The 23,483-nt window shown below is 47.9% G+C and overlaps 2 protein-coding genes across 2 annotated transcripts in view; one reads left to right on the forward strand and one right to left on the reverse strand.

Annotated features, from left to right (window-relative positions):
- Nucleotides 1-1,708: 1,708 nt before the first annotated feature.
- On the reverse strand, nucleotides 1,709-3,619 carry NKX1-2 (NK1 homeobox 2). The gene is made up of 2 exons (XM_058029710.1): nucleotides 2,890-3,619; nucleotides 1,709-2,277 (listed from the first exon to the last, which is right to left on the reverse strand). Exons 1-2 carry the CDS (start codon nucleotides 3,617-3,619, stop codon nucleotides 1,709-1,711), a joined length of 1,299 nt encoding a protein of 432 aa, XP_057885693.1.
- Nucleotides 3,620-5,992: 2,373 nt separating this feature from the next.
- Nucleotides 5,993-23,483, forward strand: part of LHPP (phospholysine phosphohistidine inorganic pyrophosphate phosphatase) — a 78,466-nt gene continuing 60,975 nt past the window's right edge. Inside the window, exons 1-4 of the mRNA XM_058028951.1 lie at nucleotides 5,993-6,131; nucleotides 18,494-18,681; nucleotides 20,423-20,576; nucleotides 23,222-23,285. Coding sequence (XP_057884934.1) covers nucleotides 6,004-6,131; nucleotides 18,494-18,681; nucleotides 20,423-20,576; nucleotides 23,222-23,285 — 534 coding nt within the window. The 5' untranslated portion in view covers nucleotides 5,993-6,003. The remainder of the gene's footprint in view (nucleotides 6,132-18,493; nucleotides 18,682-20,422; nucleotides 20,577-23,221; nucleotides 23,286-23,483) is intronic.

The following is a 23,483-nucleotide window of genomic DNA, read 5'->3' on the forward strand; positions in this document are numbered from 1 at the left end:
CCTGTCTTTTGTAACTCTAACTTAAATTAAGGCTTAAAAGTTACTTTAATTAACCTCCAAGTAAAGGCATTCACACAGCAGCCATGACTTCCAAGCCCGTGACCCGAGGTGAACTTTGTGTTCTGTTAGTAGCTCTGAAAATCACTGAGGAGACTCTGGGTACCTCCTCTGTGGAACGACAGCCTCAGGTCCTTTCAGCTGGCCCAAATTTAGGCTTGTGGCTCTCACACCCTTGATGCCTGCAAAGCTGGCAGTCAGGAGGGTGACTTTGGCAGGAGAGGGCTGTCCCATCACCCATCTCCTCACAGCCACCCAGAGGAGATGAGGTATCACCCTCAGTCACTGACATGCAACACAGGGACCATCAAAACCCACACCAGGTGGGCAAATAGTCCACAAAGCAGACAGTGCCTCATCCCAGTAAAATTAAAAACAGTTGAACAGGGAATAATTTAAAAACCCTTTTTATTTAGACCAACACAAGAGCTAGATAGGATTTATGAGCTAAGTTTTTTGGTTGGAAAGCCAGTGTGTACTTTAAAGCATTGTCAGAGACAGGGAGGATACAGTCTGGAATACTGTGTTGTAATAATTTGTAAAACTGCATGAGACAGATTTTTTTAAACCAATTACTTCCCATCCATTCAGGGACAGATGAGCCCCCAGCGGAAATTCCTTTTCATTCCAATGCTTGTAACGATGAAGATGAAATGTGATTTTCCTTCTAACAAATGCTCCAAAAAGCAAAACCAGAAAAAGCATGTGTTTCTCTGTTATGGTAAGTAGGTCTCTCAGCATGCTGGAAATTCTGTGTTTTACTTACTTTCTACCACAAATGCCCCATTTTTAAAGAAATGAATAATGTAATCATTTTCTCTGATTTATGTTTTCATTTCTGCCTCATTTGGCACTAATGCTGTGTTATTACAAGAACAACTGGTCTCTGCAAAAAGAATGATCTTTAGATTTCTTATCCAAAACCTGTGAAGTCATTGGGACTGAACTGAACCGCAGAGGAAGGCAGAGAAGCCATGGACATGAGCAGCAGTTGAACACTTTCCCACTGACCAGGTAGATTTTTCCTTCTTGTCTCCCGATGACTCAGAGCTGCATTTTCCTGCACCTTCCCAAACGAAGCTCTCCTCCAGGTAGGGTGTCAAGAACGTGACTGGCAGTTTTCAGAAATGATAACGAAACGTGGGTCAAGCAGGGCTCAGCAGAGTCCCAGGAGCACTGTCAGAGCCTGGGGACGTCTTCGCTGCCGAGCATCCCTGGGATTCGACACGGCCGCCTGCACCCTCATCAGCATCGGGATCGCAGCGCTGCTAACGAGTGCCACAGCTCCCGAGCCCCCGAGGCTTCAGACATGTGCTGGCAAGCCGAACAGCAGCGAGGAGCATCTTAACAATGAACTTGGAGAAGAATCTGCAGGGAATTAGTGTCAGGCATGTGTAAAGAGGGTTACTTTTCCCATTTCCAACACCTATAATTACATCTCAAAGGTGCTAATAAAATCCAGTGGTTACAGTGGGGTTTTTTTTTTTTCTCTGTGTGTCAAAGTTAAGCGTGCTGCCGCGACGCCTAGGAAAAATCAACTTTCTTACACTTCAAATGGCCACGCAAGCAGCAGAAGTGGTGACGGTGTTCCCGCTGGCTCAGAAGGGCTGAGGTGCGCTCCTGGCTCCCGGGGCTGCCCAGCGCTGCCGCCTCAGAGGTGCGGGGCGTAGAAGGGGCCGAGGTACGCGGGGCCCAGGAAGGGGGCGAAGGGGCCGGCGCCCAGCGGGAAGGGGGCGGCCGGCGGCACCAGCACGTTGGCGGCGGCGTAGGAAGGGAAAGTCTGGAAGGGCAGAGCGGCGGGGCCCGGCGGGCTGGGGCTGCCACCGCTCGCCGCCGCCGCGGGGGATGCTGCGGGGGCCGCCCCGTCGGCGCCCGGGTGCTGTTTCTTCCACTTGGTGCGGCGGTTCTGGAACCAGATCTTCACCTGCGTCTCGGTGAGGCTGAGGGACAGCGCCAGGCTGAGGCGCTCGCACACCGACAGGTACCGCGTGGCTCGGAACTTGTTCTCCAGGGCCACCAGCTGCTCGTAGGTGAAGGCGGTGCGCGCCCGCCGCGGTTTCCCGCAGCCTGGCTCTGCCCGCCGCCGCCGGGCGCTCCGCGGCGATCCCGGCTCCTCCGGCCCGGGCGGGCTCGCGGTGCCGCTCCCGTCCCCGCTCGGCTCCTCCTCGTCGCGCTCCTGCCCCGCGTCCTCGGCGCCGCTCTCCGCCGGGGCGTGCGCATCTAGGTGAGACCGCGGGGATGGTCAGGGGATAGCGCACCCTCCTGCCGTTCCCCCTCCGAACCCCGCGCTTCTGCTCCCACATCCCCCCCTCCCCCCGACATAAGGGCAATCGCTAAAAATAAAATAAAGGGGAGAAAAATTCCGCCCGTCGTGCGAGACCCCCGCGCGTCCCCCCGCTGTGCCACCGCATCCGCGGTGGGGAGGGGGCAGCCGTCGATATGGATTTCTTACCAATTAAAAAAGAAGTTATTAAAGTCCCCTTCTGAAGCGAAATAAATCCCCTCCCCCCCCCCCCTCCCCATCCCTGCGCTAATGGAGTTTCAGATTTGCGAGGGCCAGATCGATAGATGTCATCTATTAAAGGTAAGTTTTAATCGAACAATATTAGGATCAGGCCGGGGGAAGGAGGTTTGAAGTGGGCACCTGCAAGCTGCGGGGAGGAGATAGGCGGGAGTCGGTAATAGGATATCGATCACCGGGAGCTAAGGCATCCTCCGGTGGGGACGGGCTGGGCAATTACCCAGCCGGCCGTCCCGCGGGCCGGGGCATCCGAGCGCTGCCGCCCCGGGGAACGGAGCGCCCGGGGGCCGCCCTTGCTGGGGGACAGAAACCCGTGCGGTGCCTCGGTAAGAGCCGCGGCCCGTCCGGCGCCGGGGCGTGGCGGCGGCGCGCCCTGATGTGCGCCCTCCTGCTCCGGCCGCAGAGGATGCTCCGCACGCCGGGAGCCGGGCAGGGCGCGCGGATATCCAGAACTTCTCCCTTTGCATCATCGAGACTTAAAATGCAGTTCCAGCCCCCCTTCCCTCGCTCCTGCGGGACCCCGCGTGGGGAGCGCGTCCCGCCGGGCCGAGGGTCCCCGTGTGCCGGCGCCTCCACCTGCGCGCCCCGGAGAAACGCGAGCGCGTTCCTACCATGTGCCTCTAGTTTATTCCTCCCGCTGCCGGGAGCAGCGGCATCCTTTCCTACTTCAACTCTTCCCAAACTTTTCTCCCGCTCGCCCGAGCGGGGGGCGCTGCCCCAGCTCCCCGAAGCCGCTTCGCGTCTTCTGCTGAATTTCTGGGGATCCAGGATGTCTAAGATGGAGAAGGAGATTTTATGATGGATGGGGGCCGCCTTGGCCCCGCGGTCCGGGCATTCCGGCATCCCACCCCACCCTCCGCGCTGCCCGGAGACCTGCTGGCTCCCAGCGCGGAGCCGGCGGAGCGCGGGGCCGGCCCGGGCCGCTCCGGAGCCGCACGCTGGGCGCTGGCGGCGCGGAGTGAGCGCCGGGGAGGAGGGTCGGCCGGGGAGGCGGAGGGGCCGGCGGCGGGGTGGGGGCAGAGGAGGGGGCAGCGCAGCCATTGGCACGCCGCCCCCGCGCCCCCTCCCCGCCGCGCTGCCTCCGCCGGGGCGCAGCGAGCGCCTCCCTCCAGCGCAGCCTCTCGGCGTCGGGGCTTCCCCGTTACCTGCCCCGTGCGGAGGGGGCGGCCAGGAGCCCCTGGTACCGGAGGAGGGATGCGGCCGCACCCGGCAGCCCGACGGCAGCTGGTGTCCCCTGGGGTCCCGAGAGCCACCGGCTGCACCTGTCCCCTCCTGTCCCCTCGCCCTTCACTGAGCCACCTGCAGCTCTCCCGGTCAGTGCGGCTCCAGCGGGGTGAGCCTCGTGTTCAGAGGGACCAAGAGAAGAGGGATGGCTTCTGCATCCCTCTCCTGTGCTGGGCAGGATCCAAGCTCCAAGTGCTTCCTGTGCCGGCAGCTGCTGTTTGGGATGTGAAGCTGCTGCCTGGTCCTCAGCTTTTCGTTTGGGAGCAGTGTGGTTCAGACTCTGGGCCGCTCCTGCAACTCTCTCAGTGTTCCCAGTTAGTAGCCAGGGGAAACTGAGGCCTCCCTGTGCTGGAGGAGCTCCTACCCACTGAGCAACCCCCTAACCAACCCTCCTTCTCTTGGGGGAAAACGCTTTGTTGCCTGTTCACTCTATAACTGGGGCAGGGGAGGTGACAGCAGGCCAAGCCTCCCCACTCTGCACCAGCCCTGGGACCACTTCTAGCCAGTCCTGCTTATTGAAAACACACTTGCAGTGTATTTCTGCACACCTGTATCTGTTCAGGGGGAGGCTTTTCCCTCTCCTTGGCATTTCAGCATATTTTGGTGCCATAAATCATCAGATAGACTGGGGAAAGGCACCCTTCAGCCAGGGAAGGCAGCCCTCAGTAGGAATCTGCTGCTCCACCTGCTTTATTCCAATGGAGAGATGCAGAGCACTGCCCTCTTCCTCCTACTCTTCATCGCTGTCTCAGCTTCAGCAGAATTGGGCTCACAAATAATTCTTGGCATAGGCCTTAAGAGGAAAGCAAGAAGATGAAATGATGATGTGCAGGGGTAATGTGATTAAAAGTAACTGTTACTGTTAGTTATCCAAGAGCCCATTTGGCACCGGCCTCTGGGGTAGAATACCACAAGAATGTGGAAGAGAAGGGAGCTCAGACCTGAGGAGTTCACACTCACAAGCTACAGGTGGCTAAAGCTTGCTTTTGGGGATGTGGGAGCTGGTGAACTGGGAAAAAAATCTGGTATATGTGAGACTACAAATACTTCTGTTTGAGTCGTTGGGTCTGCAGGAGCTGAGAATGTAAATTGCAGCATTGAAATGAATCTGTGAGCTACAAGACGTTTTCAAATCTCATCAGTTTCACACGTATATACACAACAACCTACAAACATACATGCATGTGGAAGGGCACACACTCATGGATTAGTTCCAGCACTCTGAAGTTGGTCCGTTTCCCAGCTCAGGCATTAAAATTCAGCCCAAGTGCTGTCTTTAAATTGCTTTGATGCTAGGTGGGTTTCAACCCTGACCTGTCCTGACGGCAAGTGATGGCTGTAACAAGCTGTGGATCAATATTCATAGCGGGTGTCCTGCACTGATAACACTATCCAAGACAATGTTCACTATCGCTGCAGACAGCTGAGATATTGTGCCATTAGTAATGTTGTTTTAAATAACCTGATCCATTTCTGAGTCTATTTAATGAATTTCACAGTTTAGATATTATCTTTAGGGAGAAGCCAGAGGCTATTCCAGAAGCGGTGATGCAAATCAATGCTGCCAAGGCTCCTCTGCTTTCCTTAAAACAAAATGGACTATAATTCCACCACAGCCCCTTATACATTCTGGGAGTCATGCCATGCTATTGATGACATTAGCAACGAGAAGATATTTGGGAGAAAACAATACTATCCGTAAAGCTGGAACACAGCTGATAGCATCTTATCTGCGATTGTAAAATTCTTTACACAATGACTCAGTAGGGTTTTTTTTTTCTTGGTTGTCATATGAATCGCAGAATGGTTTGGGTTGGAAGGGCCGGTAAAAATAATCTCATTTCAATCCACTGGTATGGGTGAGGATGCCACTCACTAGGACAGGTTTGGGTTGGAAGGGGCATTAAAAATCATTTAATTTCTCTCCACTGCCATGGCTGGGGATGCTACCCACTAGGACAGGTTTGGGTTGGAAGGGGCCTTAAAACTCATCTAATTTCACTCCGCTGCCACGGGTGCTGATGCCCCCCGCTAGGGCAGGTCGCTCCCCATCCAGCCCGGCCGTGAGCGCTCCCGGTGCCGTTCGCAGCGGCAGTTCCAGCGCGCCGTGCCCCGGGCGGGCGCTGCGGCGCGGCGGGGCGGGCCCGGGGCGGAGCGGGGCCGGGACTGCATTTCCCGGCAGCGCCGCGGCGGGAGCGGCCATGGCGGAGCGGGGCCGGGGCTGGGCCCGGGCCGTGCGGGGGCTGCTGCTCGATGTCAGCGGCGTTCTCTACGACAGCGGCGCCGGCGGCGGCGTCCCCATCGCGGGCTCGGTCGAGGCCGTGCGCAGGTGGGTGGGGGCGGCCGGGGAGAGGGGACGGAGCGCGGGGCCGGGGACACAGCGCGGTCACCGCCTGGGCACGGTGTGAGCGCCGCACGGGAATCGGGGGTTTTGGGGGCGGCTTGGTGCTTTTGGGGGCTATTTTAGGGAAGGGAGCCCGCACAGCCTGGGCTGATGGGGAGGAGAGCCCGACAACCTCCTGTGTGTGCTGGTGTCACCGCTCATGTGGCAGGGGCTGGCAGTGTGCAGGTCTGGCACTGTCCCTGTGTGTGCTGGTGTCACCACACGTGTGGATGGAGCTGGCAGTGTGCAGGTCTGGCACTGTCCCTGTGTGTGCTGGTGTCACCGCACGTATGGCAGGAGCTGGCAGTGTGCAGGTCTGGCACTGTCCCCCGTGGTTCTGTGTGTGCTGGTGTCACCGCACGTGTGGCAGGAGCTGGCAGTGTGCAGGTCTGGCACTGTCCCTGTGTGTGCTGGTGTCACCGCACCTGTGGCAGGAGATAGCAGTGTGCAGGACATCCGGCACTCTCCTGCGTGTTTCTGTGTTAGCTGGTGTCCCCTGTTTTGTGTGGCAGGAGATGGCAGTGTTGTAGGAGGTCCACCACTGTCCCCTGCTAATGGTTTTTCAGATATTGCCCACGCTGGTGTGTCTGTAAATTGATTAACTCTGCTGTCAAATTAGCTGGAATTTGCAACCCTGCAGTGGAGAGTTTCTGTGCTGGGGTTAATGATTGCCCAGCTTGGAAGTGACTCAAAAGCAAAGTGTGGTCTTGGTGAGTTACTCCCAGTGCCCACAGGTAGGGAACTCCTTCACTTTTATCTGGGTGATGCTGTCCAGGTAACAGTAGCTAAGTAACTTTAACTTAACTAACTTGAATTAATTAGGTTGACTTGCCAGTGTGTCTGTATCAGCCCTGCTTGACCAGAGGAGCAGGATGGGGCCAGGGGAGAACAGTGGCTGCAGGGACAGCTTTGTTTAAAGACAAATATTGATTGTGTGGCTGTCAATTTCTGGAAGAGCCTTTTGGCTCTCTGTGATGTTTCATCCATTCACTGTGGAAAATCCAGATCTGTTTCACCTGGCAAGTGCTGGATGGGGCTTGGAGCAACCTAGGGCAGTGGAATGTGTCCTTGTCCGTTTCAGGAGATTGGAACTTCAGTGTTCCTTCCAACCCAAACCATTCTGTGATTCTGTGCTGCTGCATGTACCCCACTTGGAATGTTTCAAATGTCTAAATTCCGAACCCCTGTGAAACACTGACAGCTCTGCTTGGTGAGCACCTCTGCAGCTTCTGCCCTCTGGGGCCACTCAGCACAGACACAACAGGGACAAGTGCATTATTAGGCAGGAAGAAATATTGAATTCAATATAATTAATCAAATGAGGTTAGTTAAATATGTGCCTAAATGCTGGTGGAACCACCATGGAAAGGCAGAAGTGGAGAAGATCCAAACTAGGTGGTAATAAGAGAACTCTTGCTGCTTGCTTTTTTTCCCCCCATCATTATGTCTTTGTTCATATTTCTTGAAACACACATAGGATGCACAGAAGATGTTATCAGATAGATCAGAGTTCCTAGTGCTGTCAGAGAGCAATATTTGAAGCAAGTTTAAGCCTTATTGAGGCTCTTTGCCAGTTTTTGGTTCTTACCTGTCCAGAAGAAACTGCAGGTGCCAGGACAGCCAAGGGGAGGGCAGCATTCCCAGGAAATTCAGTGAAACTAGGCAGAGGGAGAAGTTGTTTCTGTTGAAATCCTGTGGCCTGTGGTTCTTTCAGGGATTATGTGTGTGCAGAGCACAGCCTGGGACAGCCCAGAACATAGCCAAGGCCTCCAGGCGCAGCCAAACCAAGCATAAATAACAGCAACTGCATTAGTACTGTCAGAGATTTGATCATGCCTTTAGAAACCAGGACAGGTTCATTAATACCTGTGTTGTGGTTCACCAGATGCTTTTGACGTTGTTTTTTTTGCTTCTAAATTTTAAACTTCACCTTTTGTCAGGTTGCAGGCTGTTACTTAATAACCTTTGTCACCGCATTTGCTGAAACCTCCTGTGTGGAGACAACTTAAACTGCATCTAACTTACAGTAACATCAGAAATATGCTGATGAAGCAGCAGTAAAACTCTGGCCTTGGGCTAAATGTAGGAAAATTTTCCCTGGAAATCCTGGGAATGTTTTAAATCCTTTTTGCCTGTTAGTCACAGGGAGCCCTCAGCAGCTAATCTGACCTGTCTGGAAGGGCTGCAGGGCTCTTTGAGGAGGGTTTGGAGATGCAACCCAGCAAAAGGCTCTGGAATGCTGTGCAGGGAAAGCTGATCTCCTTTGGGCAGGATTTGCAGAGCAGTGTTCATAGCTGTGGGAACAGCAGAATGGAAAAGTGCCAAGAAAGGGGAAAAAACCCCACCAAACCACTTTGTTCAGGTCATTTGATGTAAGTGGTGAAGAATAATCATTTTCCTTGGGTAAAGTCAAGTAGCCTTATTTATCTGCCTATTAGGTTAGTAATTGTTCTGGCTCACACCATTTAAACTCTTTATTGACTCATTATCCCATTGCCAGTTGCTCATTAATATTTGTGTCTGCGTCACAGTACAGCTGGGTGGTTTCAAGCAGATGGATCAAAGCTAAAAGGAGCTCTTTTTAATTAATTCCTTTCTTTAAAATCAATTAAAAAGCCATAATTGCAGATAGTAAGGAACCTTATAACTAATTCAGATTGCTGTGATCCTCTGCTGAAGGAGCTAACTTCTTTTAGTGCATATATATGTCCAACAGAAACCTTAAATCCCATGTTGATAGAGTACAGATAAGGACTCTTACAGCAAGACAGCTGACCTGTTCTTTTCAGACTGTCTTGCTACATCACCTCCCCATTACAGCAATTAACTTAGTGTAACAACATATAGTATACACTCCAGTAAAAATGATAAGTAAACATAATTTGTCTTTGGTTTCACGTGACTGAAGCTGTCCTAGCCTCCTAAAACTACATTTTCTGCATTATTTCCCTTGTTTTCAGCTGAATTCTGCTGTGCAGTTATGTGAGTTAGTGTTTGTGAGAGCAGCAGCCTGATTTCTGCCCGCAGAATTTGGCCTGGTTTCTATTTGTGATGGCTGCTTCCCTCTTGTCTGTTTGTTTTTAGCCAACGGTAGAGTCAGATGGAGCAGAGACATGGCCAGAGAAGCTGATGGACACTGGAACACCCCGAGCAAGGTGACATTCACTGCTGTAGAGACCCTCCTGAGCAAGGCATCAATAATTGGTACAACCTGTGGTGAAACACTAAGTGTTAACAGCTGGGATTGCTTTGTTTATTGCTGGTGCACCTGCAGCCCTGATACATCTCACCTGTGAAATACTGAAGGATTCAGTGTGCTCTGAGAGGGGGTTGATGAGTTGGAGGCTGAGGAAGTGAACCACAGGAGTGTTTGTTGAGCAGTGCTGGTGTCCTGTGCTCGAGGGATAAGATGAGTCTGGATCCTTGTTACTCATCCACCTGTGTGCCAAAGGGTATTGGCACTCCTGGAGCCGGGAATGTCTCTAAATTCTCCGGGGACTGTTGCTGTTATCTTTAGGTGGGGATATTACAGCAGTGGATGGCTAAAAAAGCCAAAAGTGGCTCGATGAGGTAATTTATCCCTTTAAAACTTTAAGACACAATGTTTCTTGATTGTTTAACTTACTGTGGCGGACCTTTGTTGTTGTTTTGAAAAAGTTACATCTCTTCCCGGGGTGTGCAGCTCCCTGGCAGATGCTTTGGAGCAGATCAGAAAGCCCATGGGTGAGATCAGAAGGGCCATCGGTGACTTAAAGGCTTCTCCTGGAGCCAGCCCTAACAGAGCCTCAGTGCCGTGCTCTCGTTGTGCTAATCGATTTACACAGCATTGACACGAGGTGAGCTGGCTGCTTTTTATCTCACAAATCGCAGGGAGCTGCTCCCTTACAAGACAGAAGGTGGTTAAACACCCATAAAAGATGCTCAGGCTGTGCTCTGGCATTTGCATTTACGGCTGTGTGCTGATAGCGTGTCCATTAACATATCCATATGAAAAGCACGCAGGAGTTGGAGGTTTACAACATCCTGTTGTTGGGCTGGGGCGGTGCATCTGTTAGCACAGCTTTCCACAGAGCCCTTGAAAAGGGACAGCGGAAATCTGGGGAGCGGGGAGGCTGGGGAGCAGCTGGACACTCCTGCTGAAATAAAATACCTGGAGAGTCTAACAAGAGGGAGATTGTGAGGAGAACAAATGGAACTGGGACTGTAAAGCAATTCAGGGTGTGGGGGTTCAGAGGAGTTGGGAGCTCACAAAGAGCCTTTTGGAAGTGTGTGTGCCGTGAGGAGTAGGAAATCTTTGTTGTCACAGCAGATAATGTGGCTGAGCACGGGCTGTGCAGATGTTCAGAGTTCCAAGGCTTGCTGTGCCTTCGGGGCATTTGATAGAAAAGGAGCTGTTTCTCCTGGAAAGAGACCTTCAAATAAAGTATACAGACTCTTGTGTAAATATCTGTTAAATAATTGTACTTGGCTCTCTTTGCACTTTCTACCCAAAGGAACCCAGTGCCCCAGGTGTCAGTGCCCTCCTGAAGCTGCAGACACACAAAAATGAAGCATTCTGTATTGTCCTGTGGCTGTTCCCTGGCAGAGCCAAAAGGGGATCCAGGAATTGACCCTCAGCTGCACTCCAATCTGTAACATCAGCTGAGGTCTCAGTTTTCTGAGAGCAGGGGCTGTTCCTAACCCATATTTACTTTCCTAATCAGCAGTGTTCATTATTTCTTTATAAAGATTTGTGTGCCCAAAGTTGTGGGTGTTCACCTGCTTTGTGCACAAATTGCATGAGTAAGTGCTTGCATTTTTGGAGTTTACACATCCTTAACCTTCAGGGTCTCAGAAATAGAATTCCTTCTTTACAAGCAGGTGCTGTTTGTGTACAAAGTGAGAATTCAACCCTGTCAAAGATAATTTATTTTTGACTGAGTTTTTAATGGAGCAATTAGCAGCTTCATAGAGTCATAGAATAGTTTGGGTTGGAAGCAACCTTAAAGATCATGCACCCCCCTTTTTACACAGAATAAAAGCTATCATTCACTGTATTGTCCATAAAAATATTTTGCTCAATTCAAATAAATCTATCCCACACCTGTTCATGCTAACTGAATCCCCAAAAATCTGATTTTTTTCTTGGCAGTTCCCAAAGTGGAGATTTACCAGCTATTTAAGTTCTGCCAGAGTTTACTTATTGAACCATTTGCAGTATGGTTAAAGTCTTTTAGGTGTAATACATTAAGCTGATTTTGTAATCTGCAGCCTTAAATGCATCTTGTTACTGAACTTAATGGACCAGAGAGATTTTTCTTGTATTCTGCTTTGTGCTTTCTTTCTGCAAGTTCCTTTCAGAAGTATGTGTTATTTTTATTAAATACTGAATTCTAGATTTTACTGTTGTGGCATATTGCTGCCTACAAATCCGTTGTCTTCCCTGCTGTTCAGGGAGGTGGATTATGATTTATGGTGTTGGATAATTTGTGCAGTAATTCTGGTATACAGCTGTATTCAATGGCCTTTGTAGAGAATTCAGGACAAGATGGACTTTGGGTTTGTTTCAGTATTAAAACTTCCAGGATTTCTTTCCACCTCTGCAAAATTCTAAATTATCCAGACACCTAAATAAAGGCATTAGTGAGTGTTTAAAGTTTGCTTTGAGCTACAATTTAGTGATTTTGCTTTTCAGTTTTTACTGTCAAACACTGTCTCAAAGTGGTGTTTCCAGAGTTTTTACTCTTATAAATGTACCTTTTCTTTTGTCACCCTTGCCCACCCTTAAGTAACATTGGCCTCTTCTTGTGGTTCCTCCATGTGTGCCTATTAATCTGCTTTTATTCATGTGCAAAGCTAATGCCCTCCTATTTTTAATCCCTTTTGCAATCCCTCCTTTGGATTGCCTCCAAATTCTCCCCTTCTGTATTTAGAGAGAGGTGAGCCCTATGGGGCTGGAGAGGAGATTGTGCCGGGGAGATGGCAGCTGCAGAGATGAGTTTCAGTAATGCAGGAGGGACTGGGGCCAGAAAGTGCCGCGTGTAAGGATTTGTCAGGGCTACGTGGAGCAGAAAGTTGGATCCCCAGAGAACCAGGGCTGTCATGAGCCTGGCTGTACTCAGGACCCGTGACAGGACATCAGTGAGGGGAAACACCAGGAGGTCAGGGGGCAAAAGTGCATCAGAGCTGTGACAGCAAGACTGAAGCGGTTTGGATGTGCTGTGATGGCAGGAATCGGAGGAATGGAAAGTTTTGGGCGCTGGGAGAGAGAAGGGAAACCCTGGAGTTTAATCCACAGTCCTCTGATTGCATTGCACCCACCAGGTTAAAAAACACCAGGGAATTCAGTGTTTCCATGGAACTGGGAGAGGCTTGCACCATGTAAGGATGGGCAAAGGCACTTATGGCCTCCTTCAGGCTTCTGAAATGATGACTTTGCTGGAGTGGCAGGAATACAGATTTGCAGAGAAAATACAGCATGTTTTTGCCAAAAAAAGAGACGCTTTCTAAGCAGAGCAAATGTGCTCTGCTCACACCAGGCATTTCCACAGCTGGACCCCAGAAGGAATTATTGTTCTGACCCAGAAAACCCCTTTGGATCCTCAGGTGTGTGTGGTGCTCCCAGGGAGGTTCTCCTGGGTAAAAAAAGCAAGATCAGGAAAGATTTTACCTGGAGCACCAGCACCCTGGCCCTTGCAGAGGGCACTGACATTAACCCTGCCCAGGTGGGAGGATGGTGTTGCTGCCCAAGTGCTGTTTTTACTTTATGGTTTGGTTGCAGGTGCTGTTGATTCCCTGTGTTTCAGACAAGGTATCAGAGTGCTGGAAGGTTTACACTGAAGCACACTCATATTTGTCCACTGAAGCAAAAGAGTCAAATAGCAAAAGTGCTCAGCATGCTTTGTTTTAAATTAAAAAATACCCCAAAGCATTCTGCAAAATCTTATTGCCAAAAGCAGGATAAAAAGCCAGTGCTAGAAATCTCTTGTAGCACATTTCCAAACCCCTTTGAAGTTGTTGTTGGACAGTCTCCAAGCTCAGGTTTGCTGCCTGTTCCAGGGTTTTGCTTTCTGCCCCACTGCCCATCTGCACAGGACCTCTGGCTGTGGGCTGCACTTTTCTATTCCTGTCTTAGGAAAAACCTTCCTTACAAAAGACAGTGGTGGAAAAAATGGGAAATCTGAAGTTTAGCCTTATACCTTTTTTTTTTTTAGTTGCTCCAGCCATGTGCAGGAAAATGTGAATTTAAGTTTGATGATTCCCAGTCTGGATTCCAGGACCATTGCTTTTCCTACAATGGGTGTCACAACCTTTACATCACCTGAAAGAACAGATTTTGTGTTTTATGTGCCCAAAGGCTGCCCATGAAGGTTGGCGAGGGCGCCTGGCTAAGTCTGCACAAGGTCAGTGAGGATGTCCAATAATTGTCCTAACACTTTACCTGTTATGGAGCAATAATGAGAGTTTTTTTTTCATTATTTTCGGGTGAGTGAGCCTGGCAGATGCTGACAGCCAGCAGATGTGTAAAGTTCGAGGTGATTTGTAAGGGCCCGGCTCATCTGACGCACGGTAATTGCACTGGGGGACATTGTCACTCAGCCCCGTGTCCTGCTCCAGCTGAACGAGGTAAAGGTCAGTTCACCGAGCTGCTCAGGGCTGCAATTAAACCCCTCACATCCTCTTCTCCCCTGGGCAGGTGCTCAGGGCTGGGTGGGTGCCCCAGGCGTAGATTTGGGGATGTTTTGGGTGGCCAAGTGGTTGTTTGGATCTGGAGTGGGCTTAAATCCCTCCTCTGGTAAGGCTGGTGTGGTAGCTCAGTGCTCATTTTAATTTGGGGCTTGGAAGGGCTGGTGTGGTAGCTCGGTGCTCACCTGTCTGCTTTTAATTTGGGGCTTGGAAGGTTTTTTTTTGTGACTTTTCCCTTCATTATCTGTGTGCTGTGGCAGCTCCCTGGCAGAGCAGGCACTGGCAGCACAGTGACACACAGCTGGAGGGGACAGTGGCCTCTCCATCTGCTCCCTGCTGCCATCTCTGCTCTGCCATCCCCTCCAAGAAGGGCTCTGACAATTTTTTTTTTGCCACTTTAGCTGAGTTTGGCATTTGTTACAGCCTGGAGGGTCAGGAGCTGCTCTGCCTAGCTCCAGTGAAGCTCCCCCCCTGTTTCTGCTCTTGGGCATTTGGAGTGGTGTGAGCAGTGATGTTGGAAATTGGTGGATTTGGTGGAAAAAGTGAATTTGTCTGAAGCTGAGCCTGCTGATGGCCCCAAACGGTGAAGGAGAGGCAGCCTGGGGGTGCCCACAGGTACCTGGGTCATGCTGGGTCCCTGCAGCAGGGGCAGCAATGCTGCCTGTCCACTGCCCTAATCAGCATTGATTTTCCTGGTGTTTGAGTGGGATCTTTATCACAGCCATGAGGTGTGCAAGTCAGCTGAAGGCCTGATTGACTGGGTTTCCTGGGTGTGCCCGTGCTTCTGTAATGGACCTGCTGATAAATCTGTAATACTCTGAAATCTAGATAAAACGTGTGTCGTGTATTTCATCTCCTGCTGCCTCATTCTTCTGCTCTTGCAGGTACCTAATCCCTTGCTCTTTATCTCATAAGACATCACGTTACAAATCTTGTTCTTTATTCTTCTCCTGACATCCCCACACTTGCCAGCAGTGGAAATTGCAGTGCCTTGCTTTGCTGGGAGCGTGAGCAGTGTGTCAGTTCAGAGCCTGGAGGATTTCCTTGAGGCTTTGCAGCCCTGTGGGCTCGCTGAGCACAGCATCACACCTGTGAGACACAGACCTTCAAGCCACTTTTAGTCTCTCCACATTCAAAATCTGCCAGGCCAGGGAAGCTGAATGAGAGTTTTGCTATGAACATGATTTGAGGCAGGTTTTCCCCCACTCAGAGCTGTTGGTAAAAGCTCTCCCTAATTATTGAAGCTCCGAGTTAATAGATGTTTGCTGGCCTGCAGGCTCTGCTCTCCATCCCTGTGCTGAGCATCCAGGGATGGATCATCCCAGAGTGTGTGATACTGAGTGTGCAGGTGAGTGTGACTGTTCTGGTGGGATTTGGCTGAGTTTACAGGGCTCTTTTCATGCTAAGTGGGAAGGAAAAGGTGACTTTTCACTGGAAAGATATTTTTGTAGAAATAAGTCTTCTCTAGAGTGTTGTGGCTTTTTGTTTTATTGAATGTTCTAGGATATTTTTAAAAGTCCTTTTCATGTGTCACCAGAGGACTCCCATTTTTTGTCCAGCTTGGCCTGACTGTAGACCTGATCCTGAGCATTTCTTGAGCTCAGTTGTTGGGATGGTAATTGCTGGTGGCCCTGAAGGCATGAAGCAGTCTGGGATGTGTCCAGACTCCTCCTGCTTTGCTCAGTCCTTTCAGAAGTGTCACTCTGGTTTCCATCCAAAATGCTGAGAAAGAACTGGAGTTTGAAGTACATGAAAACTGAATCTGTGCTGTCACTGAGCTGACCTGTGAGGGTGCTGCTTTGTCTGTGCAGCTCTGTGGTTGGTGTTGTCCCTGGACTCAATTCATTGACCTTTAGGAAGAGAAAAAGCAGATTCTAATTCAAAAGAAGTTTGCTTCCAGTCAGTTGTGAATCATGGAATTTTTTTTCCCTAAGAATGTGTAGGGAGGCTTTGCATTTAGAGTATTTTTTTTTTACTCATCCCACATTCTAAGTTTTTTGTGTATCCAAATTACACTGCTTTGCTTTTCAACTCCAGCTGAAACCGTGTCTCAAATAACAGATGTGGAATATTGTCATCCCACTGTCACACCAATTGTTCATTGTTCTGAGAAGGTCACATCATAATTCATTAACAATAATTATTCCCTGGGTACACCCTGCACTTCTTCACTCAATTGCTTCATTAACTTGAGAGTGAATCTCACATTCAGTGCTCCAATCAATGAAGATATATTTATAATGTACAAGTGGATGCTATTAGTTACAATATATTAACTGCCTAATTTAAAAGAGAAAAGCTATCTTTATGAAGGGCAATTAACCACTAAGTGTAATTGATAATTCACATATCTATGATTAGGAAAGACAAATAATAAGAAAGAAATGAATCACCAGCATTTGGTGTGCAGTTTGGATGAGCAGAAGGGGCTCCCTGGGTCAGGACCAGATTTCTAAGAATCCTTTGATGGAAAGTTCATCATCAGATCTGTTGTCTCGAGGTGGCTTTGGTGTTTGCACCAACCAATTGAGATCTCCTTCCCTACAAAATGGACCCAGTGTGTTTTGTTGTCTTGAGAATCAGTGCAGGGACTTCCTTAATAGAAAAGTCCTTTTTTTGTTTTATTACAAAGAAGAGTCATAATATTTTAATAAGAATTTATAGGCCTGCTTCCAGACTTACCTAAGTATCTGAATCTGCATGTGCTCAGGTCCTCAAAGATGATTTTGCACAAATTCACATGAAAACTGGCAAAAAGTAGGCATTTTCATGTATTAGAGGCACTGAGTGAAATTCCCTTAGGCAAATGTTTATTTTTTATTAACTGTGGTACATTTTCAGTGCTTCTGATTTTCTATGGCCACTTTGAAGTACATTGGCTCTCCAAACAGCTGACAGCTCATCCTTGGGGAAGAGGCTTTTTTGGGGATATCCATGGCAGGTTCCCAGCTTGGGAAACAGAGCTGCTCAGAGACAGAGAGCTTGCAGGGGATTCACAGAATGGTTTGGGCTGGAGGGACCTTACACACCCCATTCCACCCTGCCATGGCAGGGACACCTTCCACTGTCCCAGGTTGCTCCAAGCCCTGCCCAGCCTGGCCTTGGACACTGCAGGAATGGGGCAACAACACAGCTTTTGCAGAGTGCCAGTCCACAGGAGCCATATCCTTGGCTCTGGACACTCATGGCTGTGTTTCCTTCCCCTGAGAAGCCAATTACCTGTAAGTATTTACTAATGAATCAGTTAAATGCCACATTTTTCAGGATGATCCACTAAGTAACAGCACAGGTGTTTTATGAGAGATTTAATGATAAATGTGGCTGGACCCACCCCAGTGCTGATAAAACATCACTGAACTAACTGGCAGCTGCAGTGCCCAGAGTCAGGATTTTGGGTACATGTGGTCACAGCAAAGGATCCTGCTCCTGGTTTGGAATATCATCTTCATCTTCTTAGCAGAATTCACAGAATGAGCAGGTTGGAAGACACCTTCATGATCATCAAATCCAACCCAACCCCAACACCTCAACTCAACCCTGGCACCCAGTGCCACATCCAGGCTTTGTTTAACACACCCAGGGATGACACCCTTCTCCTGGGAGCAGAAATTGCAGGGTGGGGAGGTTCAGGGGCATCACACCATAACCAGTATGATCCAGTGAAGCCAAATTTATTATCCCTAAAAAGACTATATTTATAATAAATCTCAACTGTCCATGCATCTCTAGCTAATACATGATTGGTTAATCTTTGCTGTTAATGCATCTAAATGAGAATGCTGATTGGGTCACCTAATTTTTCATGTGTCCTCTTGTGGCCATCTGGCCCACCCATGGCTCACTTTTTTTCTTACTTTCCCAAGCTCGCTGAGTCCTGATGATTCTTCTTCTTGTATCTCTTTCAAGGATATACCAACCCCATTTCTGAATATTGTGAATTGTTTGTGAATGTGTCCATTAGTACAAGCAGGCTGGATTGTGCATTGGCTGAATGTGGCCATTGTCTCGCAAGAACTCCTCAACCCGCAAAAAACTCTCAACAAGAAATCATTTCTCTCTGGCTCTGGGCAAACCGGGAAAGTCAAAACCTTCCCAAATGCATCCAGGAATGGTGACTCCACCACCTCCCTGGGCAGCCATTCCAGAACTCTGTCCCCTGTGGAGAAATGGCTACATGACAGAGGTCACGCAGATATTCGCTTGTTAGCTGACCAGGAGCTGGGAAAGTACCGAACACAGCTAGTTTGAGTTTTTGCACCTGCAAGATAGCGTGTCCTTGGGCCTAGCTGGGTATGATAACAAGTAGACAGAGAGACATAGGAAATAGAGAATGTAGGCCCAAAGGAATGAGGAAGAGTTGATGGTATAGTTTAACCAATACATTGCTTGGCTTACAGAATATTCATAAGCTTATTACTTGCTGTGTAAGTGTCTGATGCTCTCTTCAATAAACAGAACTTGCTTATCACTCATATTGAGCATCCGAGTCTCCCCTCACCGACAAATGGCTCATCCCCGACAAAGGCCTCATTCTGCAACAATCCCCCTTTCCATAAAAAACTTTTTCCTGCTATCCAACCTGTATTTCCCTCAAGAGTGACTCTTGTCTCATTTCCTTCATCTCTGCTGCCTTCCCTCGCCAGGATCAAAGCCTCTGGGCTGAAGCTGCAGCTGTGCACCAACGAGACGCAGGCGACGCGGGAGAGTTTCGTGAGGAAGCTGCGGGCCCTGGGCTTCGACATCTCGGTGTCGCAGGTGACGGCGCCGGCCCCGGCCGCCTGTCACCTGCTGAGGGAGCGCGGCCTGAGGCCACACCTGCTGGTGCACCACGGTGGGACAGCCCTGGGACACGGCCAGGCAGGGGAGGGCTCTGTTTGCCTCTTTGGTTTGGGATAGATGAGTAGGGGTACAAAGAGTTGGGTCAGGCCGAGGTTAATTTATTTTTTCGTGTGTTGTCGTGAGTGAAGGGATGCGTGAGTCTGGGGATTTGTTGCTTGTCACAGGCATATTTTATGAAAAATTTGCCAGGATTTTTTCCCCTGAGAAGCTTCAGCTTCTCCGTGTTTTGCTGCTTTGGAATGTGATTTGGAGAATTGTTCACCCAACATGTGGAACTTTTTTTACTTGATGACCAATGACACCCACCTGTGTCGAGGCTGTGAGCAGTCACGAGATTTTATTATCATTCCATTCTTTTCCTTTGCTAGCCTTCTGATGTCTCCTTTCTCTTTTCTTTAAGTATAGTCTTAGAATATAACATATCACACATAACATATCACACATAACATATCACACATAACATATCACACAGCGCAACATAGCATAACACAACATAACATACACTTAAATATAATATTGTGTATAATATATAATATGTAATGTAAGATATAACATAATATAATATATATTATGAAATAATAAATCAGCCTTCTGAAACATGGAGTCAAGATTCTCATCTCTTCCCTCCCCCTGGGAGCCCTGCAAATGCCACCACAGTTGCTTCCATGGGACCTGAAGTGATGAGGTGTTGGAGCCCTGGATGCTGAGAATTTCAGACTTTCTGTGCTGCCAGGCACTGACCCCCAAGAGAACACTGCACTGATCTGAGGCTGTGGAGAAGGTTTCCAAAAGGGAATGACAGAACTGGGATTGTGTTAGGGTGTCACTCACTCAGGGACACCAATTGTTGTCAGTCACCAATTGTGGTTATTAATTGTTGCAGTGTTATTGTGGGTCCCAGGACAAGGTGAGAGATGAGAACTTACTCCAAGTTCTCAGATGGCTGATTTATATTTTATGATATTACATTATATTAAAAGAAAAATATATACTAAAACTATATTAAAGAAAGAGAAAGGAGACATCAGAAGGTTAAACAAGAGTGATAATAAAAGACCCATGACAGACTCAGAGTCTGACACAGCTGGCTGTGATTGGCCCTTAATTAAAAACAATTCACCTGCTGGGTAAACAATTCTCCAAATCACATTCCAGAGCAGCAAAACATGGAGAAGCTGAAACTTCCCAGCTTCCCAGGAGAAGAAATCCTGGTGAAGGGATTTTTCATAAAATACGACAGTGGCAGGATTGTGGGTGTGGAGTTTGAATAGAAGTGTGCAATATCACAGTGTGGAAAACTTAGAGTTTAAGGGTTTAGAATACAGTAATATACATAAAGCAAGATTGAGGTTTTAGGGTAGAGGCTGCTCCTTCCTCTCCATGGGTTTGGGTGGTTTTGTGTAATTGGATTAAAAAAGTCCTCCTTGAGGCCACGGGTGGTTGGTTATTGGGTTAAAAGTAAAAATAATTTACGTGTTATTTCTTAATTAGACAGTTTATCCTTAAAAGGCCTTGTAGAGAGAGACACACATCTCCACTTTGTTAGAGTGAAGTGCTGTAGAACTCACAGTTTGTGAGACTGTAACATAGATAAGAACTAATGAACATCTGAGTCCCAACAATAAATACCATCTCACACCTTTAATCCCAACCTTGGCAGAAAAAAGAAGCCAAGAATCCACAGTGAGGGATTTGTGATTTTTTTTGTTTTTTGTTTTTTTCTCCTTCTGTAGATCTTGTCCCTGAATTTGCTGACATTGATAAGACAAACCCAAACTGTGTGGTTCTTGGAGATGCAGCAGAGAACTTCACCTACGCAAACCTCAACGAGGCTTTCCGACTTCTGATTGGGATGGAGAAGCCTGTTTTGATCTCCCTTGGAAAAGGGTGAGTTGAGCTCTGTTTTACCTCAAGTCTCTGCATTTTTTAACAATATCTTTAATAGAGAACAGAAATCAGTGTAGGCACTCTTGGTAAGGTGCCTGTCAATGAAGAGGACTTGTGGTGCTTCAAGAGAGCCTCAAAGCCTAATAGGAATCATGGAGAGTTTGGATTTTGATGTGTATGACCCCCAAGTAAATGAGAATATAGTATCTCAGAGGTGAGAACTGTTGGCTCAACTGCTGCCTGTAGCCACTGTTCCTCTCTGAACTGAATATAAATTATTTTTCATAGTCAAGGAAACTCGAAGTTTCCCCAGGCCACGCTTGGGTAAAGAGCTGTTGGTGTAGGTTTGTGAGGCAGTTTGGTGCTTTTGAAGTGGCAGATCAGTTGTTTTGATAGTTTTAATGTCAGACAGCATTTTTAATTATTCACTGCACATTAAGGGTAAATTTTGACCTCCTGTTTTCACACACAGGAAAAAATCCAGTCAGGGAGTTGGAATGTTTTCCTGAAAATAATTAATTTAGATGTATTCTGAGATTTTAAACAGGACAGTATTAATTCCTGCTGAATAATGACAAATCCCAACAGGAACAACAGGAGTTATTCTTATCTGTTGTGTGATGCATGGGTTTAAAAAAGACTGTGCATGTTTATCTTGGGGAAAGTGCAGTGACAACTTTGCTCAATGGTTCAATAGACTGTAATGGGCATGAAAACCCTTCTTAGTTTGTGGGTTATTGATCCAGCTGGGCAGAACTTATCAGTGGGAAGGAGCAGTTAAATTCATTGTGCTGCCTTACCTGACACTGTAATCCTCCAACAGGCTGAAAAATCCTTACTGTTTCGCAGAAGGATAAGGAGAAAATGTTGAGCCAACAGGAGACTGGCTAATGTACATGAAGTAATCGAATTTTGTGTTAAGTAATATCATATTGCAAAATTAAGTGTAGAATCAACCTTTTCTTAGGACCTGTATTGTCATCAGTGCAAAAATTCTTTGTACCCTGTGCATGTAAAAGTGTTTATTTGGTCATTCATTGATATAAACAGCTCTTTTTTTACTTCTTTGAAATATTACTTTTTATTTAAAAATAAAGATGTTGGGATATTCATAGCTCAGTTTTCACCAAGAGGATATTGTATTTTATTGGCTGATCGTTGAGGCAATGTGAATACAAGTTTCTCTGGTGAGTTCTCTGACTCAAAGGAGGGGGATTGTAAATTATGAGAACTGTTCTCCTGACTGGAGAAGCCTCATGGATGCAAAGGGCCATCTACAAAACCCAGCTTCATTTTCAACCTGCAGAACCAGCGCAGCTGGGTGGGCCTTAGCAATGTGCCTGCCCTGGGCCAGTAAGGTTGGTTTTGGTAGAAGTTTTAGTTCATTCCATAGAAAACAAAAGTGTCAGAGGCACTGAAGCAGAATGCCCTGCTCCTGGAAATGGAGTGATTTACATTTAGCATCTGTTTTGGGCTGAGAGTGGGAATTGGCTTTGTAATTTCTTCTGTCATGCCACTGTCAGAAAATTAAGCTGTTTACGCCAGACTATGGAAGGTTAATGGCTGTTCCAGCAAAGGTCAAGTGGTCATTTTAAAGGAAGGCTATGCTGAATAATCGAAAATGGCAGAAGGATAAGGCATAAAATCTTAGCTGACTGCTCATCCTACCTTTTTTCCTGTCATACAGAAACGTCTTTGCTCTGCCCAGAGCTTGGAAGACCTGCGTGAATGTGAATTGCTGTTCCAGAAAAACTCTCTTGTGGTGGTGTTCACAGGGGGCTTAGGATGAGGGAAGAGATGAGAATGCTGACTCCACGTTTCAGAAGGCTGATTTAGTATTTTATGATATATATTGTATTAAAACTATTCTAACAGAGTAGAAGAAAGGATTTCATCAGAAGGCTAGCAAGCAATAGAAAAGGAATGGAAATGATAACAAAGGCTTGTGACTGACTGAGACAGTCCAGACAGCTGGACTGTGATTGGCCATTATTTAGAAACAACCACATGAGACCAATCCCAGATGCACCTGTTGCATTCCACAGCAGCAGATAATCATTGTTTACATTTTGTTCCTTCTTCAGCTTCTCAGAAGAAAAAATCCTAAGGAGAGGATTTTTCATAAAATATCATGGCTACATTCTCTAAAGACACCTCCTAATTCCTTGAGCTTCGTGGAGCATTTTTAGAAGGGAACAAATTCAGCTTGGAGAGCTTTTAGTCCTTTTAAGCAGGATTTCCTTGTGTGGGGCGCTGAGGCAGCAGTGCTGGTCCTGTCTGGGGTCTCCTTGCAGGCACACTGAGGAGGGCTCACAGCTGCTGGCTGGGGCCAGCCCTCACCTTTTACCTGCCAGGGCTCTGTGCCACTGTGCAATAATGCACAGCCCATCCTGGTTCAAGCACACTGAAATCCCTCTGAACCAGTGAGGTTATTCCCAGATGGGCATCTGGGATCCTTTCCCTGAGCATTGCGCAGTCCTGAGCCTGTCCTTAACTCCTGTGTTAAACCTGGCCTGGGATTTTCTGATTACTTGACTTTTTATGCAGCCATATGGACATCCATAAAGATCCAGAAATAATAAAATGTGGTTTCTTTAACTGCCAGCATTTTCATTTCATGGGAACTTTATCACTTTCATTTCCAGATGCTACTATAAAGAAACTGATGGGCTGAAACTTGATGTTGGAGCATATATGAAGGCACTGGAGGTATTTTATAGCTGGAATTGTGCTTACTCACCCTGTGCACCTTGTTAAAAGAGTAACTGGCATAAATATGGGTCATCTTCTGTAATTACTCACCTTGGTGGAGGGAGTTTCCACACATTGAAACTCATTTGCTGCATTCTAAAGGTGGGTGGATTAATTTCTTTTCTGCCTTTGTTCTTCTTTTTGGTTTAAGTTTGT

The sequence above is a fragment of the Melospiza georgiana genome, chromosome 8 (genome assembly GCF_028018845.1).
Source record: "Melospiza georgiana isolate bMelGeo1 chromosome 8, bMelGeo1.pri, whole genome shotgun sequence".
NCBI classification, from domain to species: domain Eukaryota; kingdom Metazoa; phylum Chordata; class Aves; order Passeriformes; family Passerellidae; genus Melospiza; species Melospiza georgiana.